This window comes from Artemia sp. Qi Xiang Cuo, chromosome 7 (genome assembly GCF_049724085.1).
Source record: "Artemia sp. Qi Xiang Cuo chromosome 7, ASM4972408v1, whole genome shotgun sequence".
NCBI classification, from domain to species: domain Eukaryota; kingdom Metazoa; phylum Arthropoda; class Branchiopoda; order Anostraca; family Artemiidae; genus Artemia; species Artemia sp. Qi Xiang Cuo.
In genome coordinates, this window is record NC_142800.1 from 57,889,281 (window position 1) to 57,913,821 (window position 24,541).

Genomic DNA, 24,541 nt, shown 5'->3' on the forward strand with positions numbered 1-24,541 from the left:
ATCGGCCACTTAACCTAATCTAACCTAACCTGCTATTTATAGACCTAACCTAACCTAATCTAACCTAACCTAACCTCACAAATATAGCTCTTAATATGGCTTTTCAGTGGAGGATTTTAAAATCCTCTGGAAAATTTGAGTTTGGGGGAAGGGGGTTGTGGGGATTTCGAGAGCGAGGGTAACCTAACCTCACCTGTTATTCCTAGATCTAGCCTAACCTAACCTCACAAATATCGCTCTTAGTATGGCTTTTCAGTGTTTTTTCCAAAGAAAATATTTAAAATATTATGTAAATATGTACTAGCTAATAAAGTTCCGTTTTTTTTTGTTTTTTTTTTATAGTTTATATATATATTTTGTTTTTTTGGTGAGGGGGGTGTGGAGGTTTTAAAAATCGATGGTAACCAAACCTAACCAGTTATTACTAATATAGCTATTAATATGGCTTTTAAGTGTTTTTTCCAACGAAAATATTTAAAATACGATGAAAATACGTACTAGCTACTAAAGTTCCGTTTTTTATAGTTTCGGTATGCAGGTTTTCCAACGAAAATATTCAAATACGATGAAAATTCGTTCCTAGAAATTTTTGAGTTTGGGGGGAATGGGAGATATTACAAGCCTCTGGAAACGTGGAGGGGGGGGGCAGGGGGTGTGGGGTATTTCGAGAGCGAGGGTTGAGGTGGGTGGCATCCCCACTCCTAGAGACTTTTCTGTCTAGTATTGTATATCAAAGTTACAGACCATAGTTTTCATGCCCCCCTCGTGTCATTTAAGTTGTAATAGCACTGAGTTTGGGGCATATTTCAAAATAACTTTTATCAATTTTTCTTCTTTTTTCTTTCTGATTCACAAGAAGTGTGTGATCCCCGAGTTGATCAATCTTTGATAGTTTTACAGAAATTCTCACCCTCATTGATGCTTTCCTATGTCCAAAAGAAAATCGAACGTAGCACTTAATTAATCTGCGTTGATGATGTCTCGTGTCTCGTTTGACGTAATTAGTCTATGCGATGTAAGAAGTATTGTTTTGAAACCATTCTCCGCGAGTGAAAAGTGGCAATTCTAGTGAGTGTTAATTGATATATATAGAAAGGTAATTATTGTTCTAAATCAACAGTTTGCATGATTTCGTAAATAAATAACCGTTAGGTAAGTATATTTAAGAGCTTTGAAAAGCTTTAAGTCAGTATATGTTGAAATAGAGGACAAGATAGAAAATAATGGAAGGTTCTTCAAATGAAAATCCGACAATGTTTGATGTGAGTCCAATAATATGTCATTTCAGTGTGTTTTCCAACGAAAATAAGCAAAATATGATGAAAATGCATACCCGAGGTTCTAACAAAAACTTTAAAATTTGGTAAATTGTCAAATGTTGTCTAAATGTAATTTTTTCCTGAAATTGAAACCTCTTAGTTTAGCTCAGGTATTGAACCTTTGGTACGATGAATATGATGATGTGATTTTCATTAAGGTTTTATAACTTTTAGGGGGTATTTCTCCATTTTCCGAAAATCAGCCATATTTTCTCAGGCGAGTAACTTTTGATGGGTAGGACTAAACTATATATTTAAAATCAGCATTGAAATCTGATTCTTTAAAGGAAATGTCAACTTGCTTTACCTTCATGGAGATAAAAACCTGTTTTCAATAGTTTCGGTTACCATTGAGCCGGGACGCTCCTTACTTACAATTCGTTAACACGAAGTCTTTGAACACGATCGCATGACTCGAATAGAAGTCAAAATGTCTCTTAGCTAGTTGAAAATGTGTATGAATTCTTCATTTTTAGCTGTATTTCATTCGTAATATTGGAACATTTTGAAATTTTTATATCTTTATTGTCTCTGCCGCGTAACTTTGATGGGTAGGACTAAACTATATATTTAAAATCAGCATTGAAATCTGATTCTTTAAATGAAATGTCAACTTGCTTTACCTTCATGGAGCTAAAAACCTGTTTTCAAGAGTTTCTGTTACCATTGAGCCGGGACACTCCATACGGACAATTAGTTAACACGAAGTATATGAACACGATCACATGACTCGAATATAATTCAGAATGTCTCTTAGATAGTTGAAAGTGTTTATGAATTCTTCATTTTTAGCCTTATTGCAGAGGTAATAAAGTAACATTTGCATTTTTTCTAACTTTTGTGTGTTTTTTCAACAGAATGATACATATTTAAAACACTTACACTTAGCTAGTTGAAAATGTGTATGAATTCTTAATTTTTTACCCATATTGCAGAGGTAATATAGGAATATGTGTATTTTTTCTAACTTTTGCGTGTTTTCGCAAAAGAATGGCTCATATTTAAAACACTTAACCTTAGCTAGTTTAAAATTTGTATGAATTCTTAATTTTTAGACGTATTTCAGATGTAATATATTTTTATTTTGTATTTCTTCTAACTAGTGTGTGTTTTCACAACAGAATGGCTCATATTTAAAACACTTACCCTTGGCTAGTTGAAAATATATATGAAATCTTAATTTTTAGCCGTTTTTCATAGGTAATAAAGTAACATTTTGCATTTTTTCTAAATTTTGTGTGTTTTCGCAACAGAATGGCCCATATATGTAAACAATGGGCAAAGTTTATAACTTGCAGCCCTTCCCCCGAGAGCTGGGGTTTAATTAAAACATCCTAATGTACATATTTATCATAATATCAACCCTTATGAACAAAATGGATATCTCAAAATTTTGATCATTTGACTTTTGGAAAAAAATGAGTGTTGGGAGAGGGACCTAGTTACCCTCCATTGTTTGGTCACCTAAAAAGGGAAATCTTAGTCTGTAACGTCAATGTCAACGTGATTGACCTAAATTGAGCGAAACACCTGTTTACAATAGTTTATGGTAACATTGAGCCGTGGCGCTCATTACTTAAAATTAGTTAACACGAAGTCTTTGAACATTATCAAATGACTCGACTAGACTTCAGAATGTCTCTTAGCTAGTTGAAAATGTGTATGAATTCTTCATTTTTAGCTGTATTGCAGAGGTAATAAAGGAACATTTTGCATTTGTTCTAACTTTGTGTGTTTTCGCAATAGGATGGCTCATATTTAAAACATTTACCCTTTAGCTAGTTGAAAATGTGTATGAATTCTTCATTTTTATCCGTATTGATGAGGTAATAAAGGAACATTTTTATTTTTTTCTAACTTTTGTGTGTTTTAGCAATATAATTGCTCATATTTAAAAAACTTAACCTTATCTAGATTAAAATTTGTATGAATTCTTCATTTTTAGTCGTATTGTAGAGGTAATTTATGGATATTTTGTATTTTTTTCTAACTTTTGTGTGTTTTCGCAACAGAATGGCTCATATTTAAAAAACTTAACCTTAGCTAGTTTAAAATGTGTATGAATTATTCATTTTTAGCCGATTTTCAGAGGTAATAAGGGAATATTTTGCATTTTTTCTAACTTGTGTGTGTTTTCGCAACAAAATGACCCATATATGTAAACAATGAGCAAAGCTTATAACTTGCATCCCGTCCACCGAGAGCTGTGGGGAATTAAGTTATCCTAATGGACATAGTTATCATAATTTCAGCCCTGCTGAACAAAATGGATATCTCAAAATTTTGATCAGGTGACCTTTGGAAAAAAAATGAGTGTGAGAGGGGGGCCTAGTTGCCCTCCATTGTTTGGTCACTTAAAAAGGGGCCTTTGATTCTTTAACGGAAATGTCAACTTGCTTTACCTTCATGGAGTTAAAAACCCGTTTTCAAGAGTTTCGGTTACCATTGAGCCGGGGCGCTCCTTACTTACAATTCGTTAACACGAACTCTTTGAACACGATCGCATGACTCGAATAGAATTCAGAATGTCTCTTAGCTAGTTGAAAATGTGTATGAATTCTTCATTTTTAGCTGTATTGCAGATGTAATAAAGGAACATTTTGCAATTTTTCTAACTTTATTTTCTCAGGCGCGTAACTTTTGATGGGTAGGACTCAGTCAGAGCTATTCGTTTTGGTTTCATCTATTCTTTAATATTAATTTCTGATTGTTTCGAGTTTAAATTTTAAAGGGTATTTGCATCTGCTGAGCTTAAGTTTAAAATGACCTTTACATTTCTTTTGAAAACATATTTTTCGGAAAGTTTTTTCGGTGCATGCTCCCCCCACCATAGAGGATGAGTGGTCTATACTTACCTTTTTAGGAGTGATTAATTTTAACTATGTTTACAGAAAATTTACGTTTAAGCAATTATTCAACTTTATTTCTGCTCTCTTTGCTCTCTTTATCTCTATATCGTATTTATCGTAGAAAATAAAAATTACATTTGTGCATTTTCATAAATCACACTTTACGTTTCCAGCTTTATAATTCAAATCTATGGAAGTATTAACTACTTTTGCTTCTTGAAACTAAAATATAATCTCAGTCATAGCTGTTCGTTTTGGTTTAATCTATTCTTTAATAGTAATTTCTGATTGTTTCGAGTTTAAATTTTAAATGGTAATTGCATCTGCTGAGCTTAAGTTTAAAATGACCTTTACTTTTCTTTTGAAAACATATTTTTCTGAAAGTTTTTTAATTAATTTTTGTTCTTTTTTAACTGCAAAAATTTCATGTTTTTAAAAATTTATTATTAAATAATCAAACAGAAAATTTACAATAACAATTATTAAATTTCTAAATGTCCCAAAATCTCACTTTAAATTTCGAGCTTCCAGGCAAATGTTAACTGCTTTAGCCAGCTGTGCATGCTCCCCCACCATAGAGGATGAGCGGTCTATACTTACCTTTTTATGAGTGATTAATTAGAAGTATGTTTACAGAAAATTTACGTTTAAGCAATTATTCAACTTTATTTCAGCTCTCTTTGCTCTCTTTATCTCTTTATCGTATTTATCGTAGAAAATAAAAATTACATTTGTGCATTTTCATAAATCTCACTTTACGTTTCCAGCTTTATAAGTCAAATCCATGGAAGTATTAACTACTTTTGCTTCTTTAAACTAAAATATAAACTCAGTCATAGCTGTTCGTTTTGGTTTCATCTATTCTTTAATAGTAACTTGCTTTTTCTTCATGGAACTAAAGTATAAGAATAATACTTACCTTTTTAGGAGTGATTAATTAGAAGTATGTTTACAGAAAATTTACGTTTAAGCAATTATTCAACTTTATTTCTGCTCTCTTTGATTTAATGTCGTAGCTCTTTACTTTTCATTTAAAAACATAGTTCTTGGAAAGGTTTTTTTTCCTGGTTTCATTACAGACATTAAATCTCATACATGATTCTATCAATGACATTAAATCTCGCTCCGTATGTAAAATATAATAAAAAAAAAACCCACATATGTCTCATTGATGAATTTTAGAAATAAAAAATTATATATAAAATTAAAAATAATAAGTAACCCTGTTTATTACATTTATAGAACACCCCTCAGTATATTCATGAAGACTATACCTTTCCACAGAGCTTTTGACCATAGTGTTCTCAACCTTTTTAGGATGTATGGAGCGAGTGGGAGCTCACAGAAAGTGAGGAGGAGAATCTTCTAGATACATGTGCAGAGAACGAGAGCATCGAGATCACCCCTGAGGAGGAGGAAGAACTTCTCTGTACATGTAGAGCGGTGGATCTCTTGAGGAGTGGGTCCTCGGTTCGAGTACATAACCCGCGAGTTCGAGTGCGTGAAGATTTATTTGCGGAGGAGATACCCTCTCTCATAAATATTGTGCCAGTGGAGGGGGATCTGTTGAGGAGTGGGTCCGAGGAGACACCCTCTCTCACAAATATTATACCAATGGAGGAGGATGATGAGGTTCAAATAATAGAGCCTCCTGAGGTAGTATACCTAAAAACAGTGATAAATATGGATATTACAATGGAGTAAATATTTGAACATAGATTGTTTGTAAATTTGTTTATTAATAAAATGCATATATATATACAACATTGTCTTTAAATCTTCACTTTAGATTTCTTAATCTTCGAGGTATTGTCAACTGTCGTGAACCACTAATGTTGGTAAATCATTTGGATTCACTGTATATTGATCTTGATTGACTGCAAAGTCATGGTCACATTTTGTGCAGTACAATGTAACTTCACTCTTGTCATGTCTCTTTGTATAGTCAATGATGCTATTTGCATTCATGTTATGAAAATCACGAGTTTCAATCTGTCTATTTGATGCAATATCACATACAATGTTTTCAAATGGTGAATCACATTCCGTCACAGCCAAATAAAAATCAATTGGTTTATAGTCATAGTAGGTAGTGTCATCACAACGATAACGTAGAAACCAAATTGTCTTGTTACCCCAAAAGTTGAGTCGTAGACCAGATTCCTCTTCCCAGAATAATTTAAATCCACGACGATACCAATCTCGTAGAAATAAACTAAAATCTCGTTTGGGATTCTTTCCAATCATAGCGGGGTAAGTATTCTCCCACTGATCACATTTATCCTTGTGACAATTGGAGCACAGGTGACTTCTAGGGTGCGAGTCACACACCTCCTCAAGACATGAATTACATCCTTTAATTTGTACTGCATAGCCTCTATGTAATTTACAAGGATTACATAATTTACACTTTTCACTATAGTCATCAATAATTGTACAATTCTCACATTGATTCCAACTGCCAAGATTGTACATGCACAATGGGCATATAGATAACATTTTTCGGTTTCCGATGTCAACTCACTCACATCTAACACGCAACTGATCTTCCTCGCTCGATAAATTCAATGTGGAGGGAAATGGTGGGAGAGAGGATTAGCTCTTTGACGCTACCTCCTTCGAATGATGGGGGAGCCATCTCCATTGAATCCACTGGCAATATTTTCAAATGTATATCTACAATATGATTCTGCTTTGTTCCAATTAATATATCAATAAATTGACTATATGCATTTGAATCACATTTTAAAAGCTTCATACAATAGTCCAATGGGGGAGAATCACTCCTCATTATATTGTCAAGTGTTCCCTGACAAGAGAATATCCTGCGTTTAAGAGATAACTCGAGAAAATCATCATCTAAAATCAAATGTTTTTCCATAAACACTAGATTTGATCTAATTCTCTCTTTCTCAAATTTATTCATTTTTCAATCCTTTCACTCCAACTGCTGACTCTAGACTGACCCTGATTCGTTAGCCTAACCTGACCAGAAAAGAAAGAGAACATTTTCGATTTCGAAACAATTTTATTGAATAATTACAACAACAACATCAATAATACAGAGCATGTACAATCAGCGATACTGTTTATTGTCCTCAATATGTTTCACCAATGCACTTAAAGCACATTGAAGTCTATTCACATGTGCTATATCAACTTTAGCGGTGAAACATAATTGATCCTCCATTTTAAATTTGCTCAAGGATATCACATATCTTGCATATACTGCATCCCATTCCAGACAAAGCCGTGATCCTTTCGTGATTTCCAACGCAGTGTTTGGTGCTCTTGTACTATTATCATCAACTCCACTATCAACTTCTAATAGGGTAAACATTCCACTCATCGTCATCGTCAACACACACACACAAATATATATCCAAAATGAGTAAAGTCAAAAACTGTTCTTCTTCTTCTTCTCACTCCTTTGAATTCTATTCACAGACTAATAAAACTATAGCAAAAAACCCGTTCCTTATATTCCCACCGCCGCTAATATGTAAGCACGTCTCTGATTGGCTGAGAAGGAAGATGTAACCGACTCGCTGATTGGCTGAGAAGGAAACACGTGATCTAACTGTTTCCGGGAAAGTCATAACATTTGGCAAATTCCTGTTTTTTCATTCTCAGTGAGAAAACCATAAAACAGACATGAATTGCTGTTGACATACATAAATGTGACAAAGTCCCTGTTTTTCAAATTCTCACTGACAAAAACCATTAAACACCCATGAAAACAGACATAAATGTGAGAAAATTCATGTTTTTCAAATTCTCACTGACAAAAACCATTAAACATCCATAATTTGATGTTAACATCCGATAAAAACATCAAATAAATCGAACAACACACATATCCATCCATGAAAACAACCATAAATGTTACAAAATTCATGGTTTTCCAAGTGAGAAAATTCCTGTTTTTTCATTCTCACTGAGAAAACCATAAACCACGTGGTCATGTCACGAGCTCATGACCCCTCTCTACTAACATCATTTTGAGTTTTTACTTTTCTTTCTGTCAATAATTGAAAAAGTCATGTCAAAATTTTATATTATCAGTTTTCATTTTTACTGTGGGGGTTACGGCCTTGATAACGTTTTTAAGCATTCTAGGATTACCAAATTAAAACTAATCCCTCCAAATATTGAACTGAATTTCAGATCTATACGTGACATATATAATTGGTACTTTTATATTTAGCTTTGGCTTATTTGATGTACTGGTATCCGTTTCCTACTAAGATAATCTGTGTGTCAACTCTGTTCGATTAAAAGTTTATTTAGAAGAAAATTCTTGGATCACCATCAGAAAGGACTAACGCAAAGCAAAATATTTCCGGCCCGTGTTGCATTTTTTTCTTTTTTTCTTTTTTTTTTGGTGGGAGGGGGACGATTAGTGCATGTCAACACTTTTAAAAAGATGTTGGTGTGTCTTACCAAGCTTAACTCAGTTGGTGCCCTATAATCTTAAGCCATAGGGAAATAAGGATGAGTGATACTGTTTAGTTTATATGCCATTTATTGAGCGCTAATTTTGAAAAACAAAGTTTTTCCGAGGGAAGTAAAGAGCGAAGTTGAAACTTGAAACCAACACACATTATTGCTTCACAGTCTATCTAGCTTATATTGATAAAAATAGTGCAACTAAAAAAACTGATAATACTCCCTATGTTTGTATGATTAAAGAAAACTAGCAGTTTACTGAAAACGCAAAACAATGTAGGAGTTTTGGTAAAGTAAAAGCAAACCGACTAAGAACACTTTTTGAGAAAAAACAAGAATTTTAGAATTGTTACTTAATTTTTTCGTTTAATTTGTTATCACTTTAGCCAAGGACGGATCCAGGATTTTTATTCGGGGAGGGGGGTTTACTAATTTTTGACTTTTTCGGGGGGGGGGGGGTTACTAATTTTTGACTCAGTTTTCGACTAATTTTACTGATTTTTACCAAGGTTATACTAATTTTCGACTTATTTTCGATTCGGTCAAAAATTTCGGGGGGGGGGGGGGTTCAAACCAGGTACCCCCCCCCTGGATACGGCCTTGACTTTAGCAAAATGAGCTCAGTCCAATGATTTGATTTCGTTTGGTTTTGAAAAGGACATTTCAGGATTAGCTGGTAGACAAATCTGAAGTGAAGCCATCTTGATAGTTTCAGGGCTTTGGACTAGCTTTAGAATTTGTATCATAACTTGAAATTTTTTGTTGTATATAGAGAAATAACCGGATTTCCCGAGTTCATGTTTAGGTTTATTTATTCTTCATTTCGAGTAATAGTAAAGTGTTTTATTTACAATTCAAAATTGCATATTCATCATTATCGGTATTATAGCTTGTGAGACCAAGATGTTATATGATAAATCTATCCATCATTTTTTATAATGTTCATTGACTTTACGGCTATTAAAATAATATTCATTTTTATTTTAAGTTTTAAGGTAATTTTAGTTGTACACTGAACCTTACTGTTATCACAGGTGGTGTAAGACTATGAAAAGTGTTATAGATTTATTTGTTGTTGTTAGGCTACGTACTCACTTTTGACTCCTAAATCAGTAGAAGGGCCTTATTGACTCGTGACCCCACACCATATATGGGCATAGAGTCATTAGGGAGAACACGTGGTTAATGGGGTCAATGACCTAAATTTGATTGCGTAATCAAAGTGTGTCAACAACAACAACATCGACCTTGACATTCGCTGAGAGCGTGCACTTGCAACAACAACAACATCGACCTTGGAACACCTGTGCTGTCGACCTCAATTCACCTATCGTGAATCAATAATTCCCCTTAGAAACAACAAATTAATTCCCCTTTCTTGACAGATCAATCAACCAATGACATCATCAATCAGACTTTAAAAATTTTCGCCTAGAAACGTTTCTCCAGGAATAGATCCAAGTCATTAATGTCATTGCCTCGGAAACAACTCTTTTGGTCGAACTCCAAAGGATATTAATAACCAAAGGCCATGGAAACAATTCTCCAAGAAACATCTTAGCGATGAATTATTTTAGCGCGGGAATCAGGTTTCTTATTAATTTGAAATGTATTAGCGCAGAGATGCCAAAAACAAAAGGAACACGCTGAAATTACGTTTAGGGATTATTTGGGCGAAACCGTTTTAGACAGGCTATGGAACTATTTCGGCGAAACAGTTAGAGACATTTTGAAAGAAGATTTTAGGAAAGGTTTTAGAAGAGAATTTGAGGGTGAAACTCTGTGGTCGTTATAATACACAAGTTCCATTTGAACAGTGTTGTGAGGTCCTCTACCCCAACCCCAAAGGGTTCCGATCCCCCACCCCAACCCCGAAGGAAGCCCCTGGTACTCAAAGGTCCCCCAAGCTCCCAAAGAGCCCCAGCCCCCCAAATGCCCTCCTCAGACCCTCAAAGGCCCTCCTCTGGTCCTCAAAGGGCCCCCGGACCCCCAAATGGCCCCCCGGACCACAGAGGCCCTCCCCTGGTCCTCAAAGGGCCCCCGGACCCCCAAAGGGCCCCCCGGACCCCAAAGACCCTCCCCGGTCCTCAAAGGTCCCCCGAGACCGAAACGCCCCATGGGGCAGGAGAGCACCGCATGGGGCTGCACCTCTGGATGATGCGCCGCGGGTCGGGGGGAAGCACCATCAGAAAGTGACATAGGGATGTACTAAAGGGATTCATTGCAGGGATGTACTACAGGAATGCAGAACAGGGGATGCGGCGCAGGAATGCATTACAGGGATGTACCGCAGGGGATGTACTACAGGGATGTGACACAGGGATGTGCTACTGTAATGCGCTGCAAAAAATAAACTCACAAGTCCACCTATTGACATGGTATCCACCCAATGCCCTCCCCATACCCCCAAAGGCGAGTATGGTTAGGTTAGATTAAGTTAGGTTAGGTTAAGTTAGGTTAGGTTAGCCCATGTACGCTTCACTTAGGTTAGCTTAGGTTAGGTGAGAGACAGGCAAAAAGTTAGGTGTATGATTAGGTTAGGTTAGGTTAGATTAAATTAGGTTAGGTTAAGTTAGGTTAGGCTAGATTAGCCTACGTACGCGCGCGTACGTAGGCTAACCTAGCCTAACCTAACTTAACCTAACCTAATTTAATCTAACCTAACCTAACCTAATCAGACACCTAACTTTTTGCCTGTCTCTCACCTAACCTAAGCTAACCTAAGTGAAGCGTACCTGGGCTAACCTAACCTAACTTAACCTAACCTACCTTAATCTAACCTAACCTAACCATACTCGCCGGAAACGGTTAGGTAAAATACTAATGCGCGCTCATGATAAGTTAACCAAACCAAAATTAAAAAGTGAATTTCCACCATTCAGACTGGTGGGCTGAGACCTCCAAATTGAGCTAGTGGATTTACACCATTCAGGCTGGTGGACTAAGACCCCAATTCTGAGCTAGTGAATTTCCACCGTTCAGGCTGGTGGACTGGGACCCCAATACTGAGCTAGTGGATTTCCACCATTCGGGCTGGTGGACTAAGACCCCAATTTAGGACTAAGACCTAAATTAGGTTAGGTTAAGTTAGGTTAGGCTAGGTTAGCCTACGTACGCGCGCGTACGTCGGCTCACCTAGCCTAACCTAACTTCACCTAACCTAACTTAATCTAACCTAACCTAATCATACACCTAACTTTTTGCCTGTCTCTCACCTATCCTAAGCTAACCAAAGTGAAGCGTACATGGGCTAACCTAACCTAACTTAACCTAACCTACCTTAATCTAACCTAACCTAACCATACTCGCCGGAAAAGGTTAGGTTAACTTATCATGAGCGCTCATGATAAGTTAACCTAACCTAACTTAAACAGTGAAGTTCCACCATTCAGACTGCTGGACTGAGACCCCAATATTGAGCTAGTGGATTTCCACCATTCAGGCTGGTGGACTAAGACCCCAATTCTGAGCTAGTGAATTTCCACCGTTCAGGCTGGTGGACTGGGACCCCAATACTGAGCTAGTGGATTTCCACCATTCGGGCTGGTGGACTAAAACCCCAATTTTCCAACTCTTGCATTTCATGACGGAAATTCAAAATGAACTTCTAAAAAACAAGAGAATGTAACTGTGAGAAGGTAAAGCACAACAAGTCACTACTGAAATATTCCAACTCTTACATTTCTCGACAGAAATTCAAAATTAAATTTGGAAAATTAATACAATTTAACTGTGATATTTTTTTTGTTTTTTTTTTTGTGTGTGTGTATTTTATTTCTGTAGAGTTTTTTATTTTACGTGTGTCAGATAAATAGTGCTAGTTGTTGTTATTTTTTGTTTTTGTTTTTTTTTATTTGTGTTTGATTTTGTTTTAGTTTTTGTGTTTGTAATTTTTTGTGTGCATGTAAGTTTTTGTGTGCATGTAAGTTTTTGCGTGTGGGTGTAAGTTTTTGTGTGTGTGTGTGTAAGTTTTTGTGTGTCTAAGCTTTTGTGTGTGTATGTTTTGACGTGGGTGTGTAAGTTTTTGTGTGTGTGTGTAAGTTTTTGAGTGAATGTAAGTTTTCGTGTGAAGGTGTTAGTGTGTGTGTGTGTGTGTGTAATTTTTTGTGTGTGTGTAAGTTTTTGTGTGTGTGTGTGTAAGTTTTTGTGCGTGTGTGTAAGTTTTTGTGTGTGTGTGAGTTTTTGTGTGCATGTAAGTTTTTGTGTGCATGTAAGTTTTTTCTTGTGTGTGTAAGTTTTTGTGTGTGTGTGTAAGTTTGTGTTTGTATTAGCTTGTGTTTTTGTGATTTAATTTTTGTGTGTGTTTGTATTAGTTTGTTTGTGTTTTTTTTTTTGTTTGTTTTTTTTGTGTGTGTGTGTAATTTTGTGTGTGTGTGGTTTTTTTTTTGTTTGTGTTTTTTTTTGTGTGTGTAATTTTTTTCGTTTGTTTGTTAGTTTTATTGTGTGTGTGTGTTTTCGTGTGTGTGTGTGTAAGTTTTGTGTGTGTGTGTGTGTGTGTGTTTGTAAGTTTTTGTGTGTGTGTGTGTGTGAGTTTTTGTTGTGTTCATGTGTAAGTTTTTGTGTGTGTGTGTGTGTGTGTGTGTTTGTTTTATTTTGTTTGTGTGTGTTAGTTTTTGCGTGTATTTGTTTTTTTTCGTGTGTGTGTGTGTGTGAGTTTTTTGTGTGTGTGTTTTTTTGTAAGTTTTTGTGTGAATTTAAGTTTTTGTTTGAATGTAATTTTTATTGTGAATGTGTAATTTTTTGTGTGTGTGTGTGTTGTGTAAGTTTTTGTGTGTGTGTAAGTTTTTGTGTGTGTGTGTAAGTTTTTGTGCGTGTGTGTAAGTTTTGTGTGTGTGTGTGTAAGTTTTTTTGTGCATGTAAGTTTTTGTGTGCATGTAAGTTTTTGCATGTGGGTGTAAGTTTTTGTGTGTGTGTGTAAGTTTTTGTGTGTATAAGATTTTGTGTGTTGTTGTAATTTTTTGTTTTTTTTTGTTTGTTTTTTTTTGTTTTTGTGTGTGTGTAAGTTTTGTTTTTTTGTTTTTGTGTGTAAGTTTTTGTGTGTGTGTTTGTGAATTTTTGTTGTGTTCATGTGTAAGTTTTTGTGTGTGTGTGTGTGTGTGTGTGTGTGTGTGTGTGTAAGTTTTCGTGTGTGTGTGTGTGTGAGTTTTGTGTGTGTGTGTGTAAGTTTTTGTGTGCACGTAAGTTTTTGTGTGCATGTAAGTTTTCGTGTGCATGTGTAATTTTTTGTGTGTGTGTGTGTGTGTGTAAGTTTTGGCGTGTGTGTGTAAATTTTCGTGTGTGTGTGTGTGTGAGTTTTGTGTGTGTGTGTGTGTGTGTGTGTGTGTGTAAGTTTTTGTGTGCATGTAAGTTTTTGTGTGCATGTAAGTTTTCGTGTGCATGTGTAAGTTTTGTGTGTGTGTGTGTGTGTAAGTCTTTGTGTGTGTGTAAGTTCTGGCGTGTGTGTGTAAGTTTTCGTGTGTGTGTGTAAGTTTTCATGTGTGTGTGTCTGTGTGTGTGTGTGTGTGTGTAAGTCTTCGTGTGTGTGTGTAAGTTTTCGTGTGTGTGTGTGTGTAAGTTTTTGTGTGTGCGTGTAAGTTTTTGCGCGTGTGTGTAAGTTTTTGTGTGCATGTAAGTTTTTATGTGCATGTAAGTTTTCGTGTGCATGTGTAAGTTTTTGTGTGTGTGTGTGTGTAAGTTTTCGTGTGTGTGTGTAAGTTTTTGTGTGTGTGTAAGTTTTTGTGCGTGTGTGTAAGTTTTAGTGTGTGTGTAAGTTTTTGTGTGCTTGTAAGTTTTTATGTGCGTGTATGTTTTTGCGTGTGGGCGTTAGTTTCTTTGTGTGTGTGCGTGTTAATGTTTTTAGATGTATAATCTTTTGTTTGTGTAAGTGTTGACGTGTGTGTGTGTAAGTTTTCGTGTGTGTGTGTGTGTGTAATTGTTTGAGTGCTTTTATTTTATCATGTTAATGTTTCAGTATGTTCTTGTTTTAGTTTGTTTGTTTGCAAGTTTTTGATTGTGTGTAAGTTTGTTTGTGTGTGTGTTAGTTTTTGTGTGTGTGTGTAAGTTCTTGTGCGTGTGTGTAAGTTTTTGCTTGCATGTAAGTTTTTGTGTGCATGTAAGTTTTTGCGTTTGGTTGTATTTTTTTGTGTGTGCGTTTTATTTTTTGTGTGTCTAAGCTTTTGTGTGTGTGTGTTATTTTTTTGTTTGTGTGTGTAATTTTGTGTGTGTTTGTGTGTGTGTGTGTATTTTTTTTTTTGTTTAAGTTTTTTTTTTTTGTGTGTGTGTGTATTTTTGTGTGTGTGTGTGTGTGTGTGTGTGTGTATGTTTTTTTATGTTTAAGTTTTTTGCGTGTGTGTGTAAGTTTTAGTGTGTGTGCGTGTAAGTTTTGTGTGTGTGTGTGTTTGTAAGTTTTTTTTGTGTGTGTGTGTGTGTGTGTTTAAGTTTTTGTGTGTGTTTAAGTTTTGGAATGTGTGTGTGTGTTTTCGTGTGTTTGTTTGTGTAAGTTTTGTGTGTGTGTGTGTGTGTGTAAGTTTTTGTGTGCATGTAAGTTTTTGTGTGCATTTTAGTTTTCGCGTGCTTGTGTTAGTTTTTGTGTGTGTGTGTGTGTGTGTGTAAGTTTGTGTGTGTGTTTGTTTTGTCATGTGTGTTTATTTTTTCGTGTGTGTGTGTGTGTAATTTTTGTGTGTGTGTGTGTGTGTATTGGTTTTTTCGGTGTTTGTTGAGTTTTTTTTGTGTTCAATCTTAAGAGGTTGTGTGTGTGTGTGTGTGTGTGTAATTTTTTGTGTGTGTGTAATTTTTGGCGTGGTTGTTTATTTCGGCGTTTGTGTGTGTGTTAGTTTTGTTTGTGTGTGTGTGTGTGTGAGTTTTTTTGTGTGTGTGTGTGAGTTTTTGTGTTCATGTTTAAGTTTTTTTGTATATATGTGTGTTTGTGTGTTTTTTTTTTTTTGTGTGTTTAAGTTTTGGAGTGTGTGTGTGAGTTTTAGTGTGTGTGTGTGTTTGATTTTTGTGAGTGTGTGTGTGTGTTTGTTTGTGTGTGTATGTAAGTTTTTGTGTGCATGTATGTTTTCGTGTGCTTGTGTCAGTTTTTGTGTGTGTGTGTGTGTGTGTAAGTTTGTGTGTGTGTGTGTGTGTAAGTTTTGGCGTGTGTGTGTGTTAGTTTTTGCGTGTGTTTGTAATTTTTAATGTGTGTGTGTGTGTAAGTTTTGGTGTGTGTGTGTAAGTTTTCATGTGTGCGTGTGTGTAAGTTGTTGTGTGTGTGTTTGTTTTTGTGTGGATTTTATTTTTTGGGTGGTTTTTTGTTTGTGCGTGTTTGTCTTAGTTTTTTTGTGTGTGTGTGTAAGTTTTTGTGTGTCTAAGCTTTTGTGTGTGGATGTAAGTTTTTTTTGTGTGTGTGTAAGTTGTGTGTGTGTGTGTGTGTGTGTAAGTTTTTGTGTGTGTAAGTTTTTTGTGTGTGTGTGTGTATATAAGTTTTTGTGTGCATGTAAGTTTGCGTGAGTATGTGTAAGTTTTTTTGTGTGTGTGTGTGTGTGTGTGTATGTTTTTGTGTGTGTGTGTATTATTTTTCTCTTCTTATTTTTTGTTCGTGTGTGTGTGTGTGTAATTGTTTGTGTGTGTGTGTAATTTTTTGTGCGTGTGTGTAAGTTTTTGTGTGTGTGTTTGTTTTTGTGTGTGTGTGAGTTTTGGTGTGTGTGTGTGTGTTTTCTTGTGTGTGTGTGTGTGTAATTTTTGTGTGTGTGTGTGTGTAAGTTTTTGTGTGCATGTAAGTTTTTGTGTGAAATTAAGTTTTCGTGTGCATTTGTAAGTATTTGTGTGTGTGTGTGTGTGTAATTTTTTGTGTGTGTGTGTGTAAGTTTGGGCGTGTGTGTGTATGGTGTCGTGTGTGTGTGTGTAATTTTTCGTGTGTGTGTGTGTAATTTTTTGTGTGTGTGTGTGTGTAAGTTTTTGTGTGTGTGTTTAAGTTTTTGTGTGCATGTATGGGGACCGGAGGAGGGCCTTTGGGGCCCAGGGAGGGCGTTTGGGGATCAAGGGCCCTTGAGGATTGGGTGGTCTTTTGGGGGCCCAGGGGACCTTTGGGGACCGGGGGAGGACCTTTGGGGGGTCGGGGGGACCCTTGGGGGCCGGTTGGCCCTTTGGGAGCCCGGGGGCCTTTGAGGACCAGGGGAGGGCCTTTGGGGGTCTGAGGAGGGCGTTTGGGGGATAACATTTCGAAATTTTTACTTTTTAGTTTACTTTTTGCGGCGCATCCCTGCGGTGCATTCCTGCGGCGCATCCCTGCGGCCCATCCCTGCGGCGCATCCCTGCGGTGCATCCCCTGCGGCGCATCCCCTGCGGCGCATCCCTGCGGCGCATCCCTGCGGCACATCCCTGCGGCGCATCCCCTGCGGCGCATCCCCTGCGGCGCATCCCTGCAGCGCATCCCGGCGGCGCTTCCCCCGACCCGCGGCGCATCCCCCTGCGGCGCATCCCCATGTGGCGCATTCCTGCCCCGCGGCACTTCTCGGGCCCGGGGGACCTTTGAGGACTGGGAGGGTCTTTGGGGTCCGGGGTGCCCTTTGGGGGTCCGGGGGCCCTTTGAGGACCAGAGGAGGGCCTCGGGGGTCCGGGGTGCCCTTTGGGGGTCCGGGGGCCCTTTGAGGACCAGAGGAGGGCCTTTGAGGGTCTGAGGAGGGCGTTTGGGGGGCTGGGGCTCTTTGGGAGCTTGGGGGACCTTTGAGTACCGGGGGCTTCCTTCGGGGTTGGGGTGGGGGATCGGAACCCTTTGGGGTTGGGGTAGAGGACCTCACAACACTGTTCAAATGGAACTTGTGTATTATAACGACCACAGAGTTTCACCCTCAAATTCTCTTCTAAAACCTTTCCTAAAATCTTCTTTCAAAATGTCTCTAACTGTTTCGCCGAAATAGTTCCATAGCCTGTCTAAAACGGTTTCGCCCAAATAATCCCTAAACGTAATTTCAGCGTGTTCCTTTTGTTTTTGCCATCTCTGCGCTAATGCATTTCAAATTAATAAGAAACCTGATTCCCGCGCTAAAATAATTCATCGCTAAGATGTTTCTTGGAGAATTGTTTCCTTGGCCTTTGGTTATTAATATCCTTTGGAGTTCGACCAAAAGAGTTGTTTCCGAGGCAATGACATTAATGACTTGGATCTATTCCGGGAGAATCGTTTCTAGGCGAAAATTTTTAAAGTCTGACAGATGATGTCATTGGTTGATTGATCTGTCAAGAAAGGGGAATTAATTTGTTGTTTCTAAGGGGAATTATTGATTCACGATAGGTGAATTGAGGTCGACAGCACAGGTGTTCCAAGGTCGATGTTGTTGTTGTTGCAAGTGCACGCTCTCAGCGAATGTCAAGGTCGATGTTGTTGTTGTTGACACACTTTGATTACGCAATCAAATTTAGGTCATTGACCCCATTAACCACGTGTTCTCCCTAATGACTCTATGCCCTTATATGGTGTGGGGTCACGAGTCAATAAGGCCCTTCTAGTTAAATCCATATTCCTGTTATTCATACTGGCCTTTGGGTGTTTTCAGTACAGTGCTAATTTTCAAAAATCAAACAAACATGGGACAATATTATCAGTTAGTTTAGCCGCGCTTCTTTTATCAATCTATGCTAGACAGACTGTGAAGTAACAATATTTGTTGCTAAGACTGCCATGATATTTCTTCTGGTGAGGGGGGTGGTCCCCTCATATACAGAATAATTTCTATTCGTCTTAAGTTTTAATCTTGCTACTTACTCCCAGTTGAATTTCTTTTATCGAATATGTGATGGTTTTTCAACTAATGCCAGGAAATCCCCCCCCCCTTCGTGTAAAATATCCCCTTGAAAGTCCCCCCGGAAACTTTCGTTCCCATAGAAAACTCTTCCTGTTGAAAATCCCCCTGGCAAAAATCCCACGCTAAAAATATGTCCAAATATTTCCCAATAACAAATACTGTGCTATATGCGAAAAATGTGAAAATTGAGTAGCTTACAACCATTTCTTCGGAGACTATGAAAACCAAAAGGAACAATGAATTGCCAAATCTGAATAACTTGATTTAATTATTTCTTTCCTGAAATAATAGAAGAAAATGTAAAAAAAGAGAAACTATTTTTTGTCCAGAAACTATCGGAAAAAAAATCCAGCTTAAAATCGCTCAAATTTTGGTGGTTAATCGTAATTTTTTGGCGTAACAGGAAAAAACAATTTTGGCTACGAACTACCGTAGTCATCTTTAACAAAGATAGGTTCTTTACGTAATCCTATAGAAGGCACAAAACCACGATTGCAAAAAAAATCACTTTAAGGACTTGAAGCTTTGGCGTCCTAATTTAAAGTCCAAGGTCTACCAACTAAACTAAGAAAAAGTCAAACTTTAGTGTAAACAGCGAGGTACTGAGGAGAGATAGCCCACTAATATACGAAGTAATTTCTGTTCGTTTTAAGTTTTAATGTTGCTCCAATTTGATAGTTGTTCGAATAATCACGGAAAATCAAGCTTCCCTCCATGGAAAATCCCCCCACAGACCCACAGAAAATTCCTCAAAGTAAAGCTCTGCTCAGGTAGAATACCCCCACCCACCCATCTGGAAAATACCCCCCGGACAATTCCATCCTCGCTGACAATCCTCTAGGAAATTTATCGCAGACGTTTCCAGATCACTTCGGAAATCCCCCTGTTCTCACACTCTCTGAAAATCAATAAACTCCACGGAACTGCTACACCACGACGACATTTAACCATGCAGTTAACACGGTAATATGTTACCATATCTTCAAAGTATAGATAAACAATCCATTTAGAACATCATAATCTCGTACCTGCTATATCTAAACTAATTTCTCGATGTAAACAATTTGTCATGTCTAAGTTTTTGAAGCTGTATATATGTTCGTGTGTGTCTAGTGTACATATAATAATAATAATACTTTTATTTTCCCTCAGGATACACTATGAGGAGTACATTCAAAATAAATCGAAATTAATAATAAATTAAATATGATAATTTTTTTATTATATAGGATTGGCTTCATGGCCTGCGTTCAATAACACACAATGTTAAAGCTTACAATATTTCACCAAGCTTGATACTAAAAAAACAGTAAGTACTTTGAACAAAATGGCTCGTGGTATGTGCATGTGCCTGACTTTCTAATTGTCTAATGCATGATAATAAATTGCATGGTGATTGATTGACTGGACTGGAGCTGATGCGACCTGAGGAATTCTGTATGAGGGAGGGATAAAACCCAAAATCTGGTCAGGGGAAAAGACTTTACACTCATTGGGCCGTAGGACCAACACTTCGTTGGTCCATTGGACTGAGCTCATTGTGCTAAAGTCTTTAGCACAATGAGCTCAGTCCAATGATTTGATTTTGTTTGGTTCTGAAAAGGACATTTCAGGATTAGCTGGTAGACAAATCTGAAGTGACTGGAGCTGATGCGGCCTGAGGAATTCTGTAAGAGGGAGGGATAAAACCCAAAATCTGGCCAGGAGAAAAGACTTTACACTCATTGGGCCGTAGGACCAACACTTCGTTGGTCAATTGGACTGAGCTCATTGTGCTAAAGTGTTTAGCACAATGAGCTCAGTCCAATGATTTGATTTCGTTTGGTTCTGAAAAGGACATTTCAGGATTAGCTGGTAGACAAATCTGAAGTGACGCCATCTTGATAGTTTCAGGGCTTTGGACTAGCTTTAGAATTTGTATCATAACTTGAAAATTTTTGTTGTATATAGAGAAATAACCGGCCTGAGGAATTCTGTAAGAGGGAGAGATAAAACCCAAAATTTGGTCAGGGGAAAAGACTTTACACTCATTGGGCCGTAGGACCAACACTTCGTTGGTTATTTTTTCTAGACCGACCATCTCAGCTTATTACTAGAAAGTAGTAAGGGTCTAAACTCCGTGGTTGTTTACAGAAAGTGTGGACATTAGGCTGGATTGTTGAATATGATATTACACTTCAAGAAGATACGAATAATTTTTGTCGGGGACCAAAAAGGATTGTTATTGTTAGTACTTCAGCCAGAGGAATGGGGGAGTTGAAATGGAGTTCTATAGTCATGTTTCATAAGACAATCGGAAATTATGCAGCCAACCTTTCTTTCCCTCAAGCCTTGTTTCTGCTTTCGATGAGACGGCAATGTTCTAGAAGGAAAGCGGTCAGGGACCACTTTCAAATGGAACTTGAACTAAAATCAAAAAGTGCTCAAGATATGCGGCGGTTGATGCTCATTTTTGCTGCCATATCCCGAAGAAATCCAATTAGAAATTTGAGATGAACATTGTTTTAACAATAGGAAGAAGGTCCAATAGTTTAAGCCTCCATGGGTGACATGATCCCCCACAGCCCTTGGGGCAAGGGATTTATGGAAGTTATCTATTGTTTACATTTAGGTTTTATCAATCGGAGGGGGCAGGTTTAATCCTGGGTCTTCAAAAAGGCTAAGGGGATTAACATGAAGCTTTCAGGCAATGATGAGGGGGATGTTGAACAAAATCAAAACAAATGATTTATATACATTCTGTCAAAAGGGCGTATCAGTAACATCTTAGGCTTAAGCATTCAGTTAAAACTTTCAGGACATATTGAGGGGGATGTTGAACTAACCAAAAGACACAATGTGCATGCTACTATTATTATTATTATTATTATTATTAGAATTATTATTATTATTATTATTATTACTACTACTACTATTACTATTGCAACTGTGAGTGCTTGCAACGGCGAATACTTATGACTGAGATTGGGACTGCTTAGGACTGCGGCTGTGACTAATTGCGACTGTGACTTCTTTTGAGTTGATATATAACCTAAATTCTAGGACAGTATCAAAATTTTTATTGCTACAATAAACTAAGAACAACAGAGGACTAAGTACACCTCCTTGGAGAAGGCCTAAATCAGGTTTGGTTCGAACATCAGATTTGATATTTCCGATTTTAACTTCTATATTCCTATTTATAAGGTAACCCCTAATCCCGCAGATAATTTTCTTTTATAGATTAAACTTAGCTAGCTTTAAAATCAACATACCAATATCTACTCTATCAAAAGCTCCTTCATTTCTAAAAATGTTACTTATGTCTCCTTACGATGTTTGGAGCCCGTTTTTATTCAGTGCTTCATCCAAAAAAGGGCATCTGCTATGCTTCTTTGAAGTAAAAACCCAAAAGTTTAAGGTTGAAGATGGCTAAGGATGTTAGGGAGGATCTTGGCTTTTATTAAAGCCAATAATGTTCCATTAGCATGCAAAGGCAAGACATAAATGAGATTGGTCTAGGATGCCACTTCTTTTGGGGTTGTTCCTGGTTTTAACATTGGAATTATTGTAGCCATTTTCCACTGATCAGTTACATTGCCAGCTTCAAGTGTATTGTGAAATAATGTTGTTACAGCAACCAATAACTTCTGAGACATATTTTTTAACTTTAGGTTATAAATCCTGTCTGGACCTGTCGCCACTGATTTTAACATTTTTATCTTGTTTTCAACTTCTTCTGGTGCAATAGTGCTAACAACATTTTTCCCTTGGTCTCTAGACACATATTCTGAGGTTGTACACTTGGAAAACGGCAATTAAGATCTTCTGGCAAAAGATGATTTAAAAATAAGCCCAATTTATCTTTGGCATCGGTCAATGGCCTTCCATTTTGCATCAGGATTGGAGGGATTGTCAGACCCCTCTTTTTTACTCCAAATATATTGAAACGCCTCCACAAGTCCCTAGTGGACGTGTCCTTCTTTAATTTATCTTCCACAGGGGTTACGCATCCTGATTTAAATAAAATTCAAATAGGGATAAAATCCTTTTAATAGACATCGATAAATTTCACAAAAACGCTAGATATTTAAGTCACATATGTAGTGAGCGTCATCAGTAGTTATACTTAGTAGTAAATATCTACGCCCTCCTGATTTTGTCTCATTTTGAAGTGTTTTTTTTTTTCCAAATATTGCTTGTGTTTTATTCATTTCTATTCTATTTAATTAGTGACGGGTTTCCCTGCAGTTTGTTTCTAGTTTTTTCTCTTTTCTATGTGTGTCTTCTGGCATTTAGCATTCCATCCTGGAAGAGAATTTCAAACATTTTTCTTATGTTTCCTATATCCAAATATTTTTTTCCAACTTGCAGCACAATAAGTGCTGCAAGTTGTTTAACATTCATATTTGTAATGTCAACGGCATCATCCAATGACCTATCCACCTCAATTCTCCATTTTGGTCCTAATTCCTTTTTAAAATTCCACCATTTTATTTATTGAGTTTCTTGCTTTTGGAGGATATTGAGGGTTGGTAGAATAGCAAGTGATATGAAGTAAAAACGTCTGGTATTTATTTGCAGATCAAAAGTTGTGCATAGGTTTGCGGAAGCTAGCGTTAGATCTATGGTTAATGTATTTCCATTTCGACTGTTTAGTCTAGTTCCTAGATCCTTTGCGGTTAGCAGTCATAAATAAAAAGCAGGGCTGGCTATAATATTTATTAGGTCGTTTGATCTTGAATCTGGGGTGGATACTGAGTCCCATATTTGATTATGTAGATTAAAGTCTCCAGCTCAAGTCACTTTACCAGTATTGTTATTAAGGCACTTTTTAAATTGGGCTACATAAAGATCATCTGACTCCTTACCCACTTACTCCCACCATTATTTACTCGTGCCATTTAAACATTTTTGCCTCTCAGTTACTCGGACTATCTGTCCTGTCTTTTTTCTACAGTTAGCCATGTAATGATGAAAATCAAAATACTTGATTTTCAATTCAAAATCCATTGATTTTGAATTGAAAATAAAATATTTTGCAGTAGGACATGGCTAATTGTAGAAAAAGGACAGGACAAATAGTCCGAGTAATTGAGAGGCAAAAATGTTTAAATGGCACGAGTAAATGGCGGGAGTTGGTATGACTCTCTTATTGGACAAATACTTGTGTGTTAGTTTTTGGAAAGGCACACTGAATGATTGGATTTAAAGATAAATTCAATCATTATCGGTGGTTTTAACCTTTATAGCCCCACCATCATTTCTACCATTAATCTCTGGTTCAATAATATAGGGAATGTGGTCTTTTATAAGCCTGATTAGACCCCCACCATGGTCCTCTTTTCGGTCCCACCGTGGAGTATTATAGCCTTTAAATTTAGGAGTTATCTTATGTGGAGTCAGGTAAATTTCTTGCAGGGCTATAATATCTGTTTTGGTCCTTATTATTAAATTTCTAAGCTTGAATTTCTAATTTCTAGAACTTTGATATATCCTGATCCCCTTGCATTTAGTTGAAGAGTTTTCATATGGTTTCTGTTTTGTCTTAGCTGTTTCTGTTTTTCTCTGTCTAGGAACTAAATCTTCTTAATCAGTTTTTAATTCTGATCCTGACTGTTCTGTCTCCTCCTCTTCTTCCCCTGTTAGTTGCTACATCATGTTTTTAGTAAGGGCCTACCTTCTGGATCAGTAAATTTCTCTTTCATAATTATTTAGCATAATCTTGTAACTAGTTTTGTTAATTCGTTGACTGATTCAGATAGTATTTTTATTTCTGCTGCCTGTTGATTGCAGCAGTTGGTACAGGTTTGTCTGCCTTGCATAATATTTTCATTAGGTTCTGTTTTATCGACTATCCCACTGGCAGCTACTTGAATGTATGATAGTACGATATTTGTGCGTAACGTTTCTGCCAATTCTTTGTTCATGATACACTCTTGTCTATTTTCTGTATGTACATTTTGATAATTTGAGCATCTTTTTTGGGAGCTGCCTGATTTCTTTCCGGGCAAAAATGTCGTCAGATGAGGTGTCCTCTGGGGTAGGCATTACTCAGTAAAGAACGATTTGGCCTCTATGTTCTGTTTTTATTTGTTGTTTTTTTTCTTCGACCACTTCGTATGACCGGGGTTGCCGAAGTAATTACAAAAGCATGATCTCATTTTTTTTCTATTCAACA

At 37.0% G+C, this 24,541-nt stretch overlaps 1 protein-coding gene across 1 annotated transcript in view; it reads left to right on the forward strand.

The window, feature by feature from the left end:
* The window catches only part of LOC148950495 (1-phosphatidylinositol 4,5-bisphosphate phosphodiesterase-like), a 177,628-nt gene that overhangs the window by 15,739 nt on the left and 137,348 nt on the right, over positions 1–24,541 (forward strand). Inside the window, exon 5 of the mRNA XM_089091881.1 lies at positions 19,611–19,690. Coding sequence (XP_088948007.1) covers positions 19,611–19,690 — 80 coding nt within the window. The remainder of the gene's footprint in view (positions 1–19,610; positions 19,691–24,541) is intronic.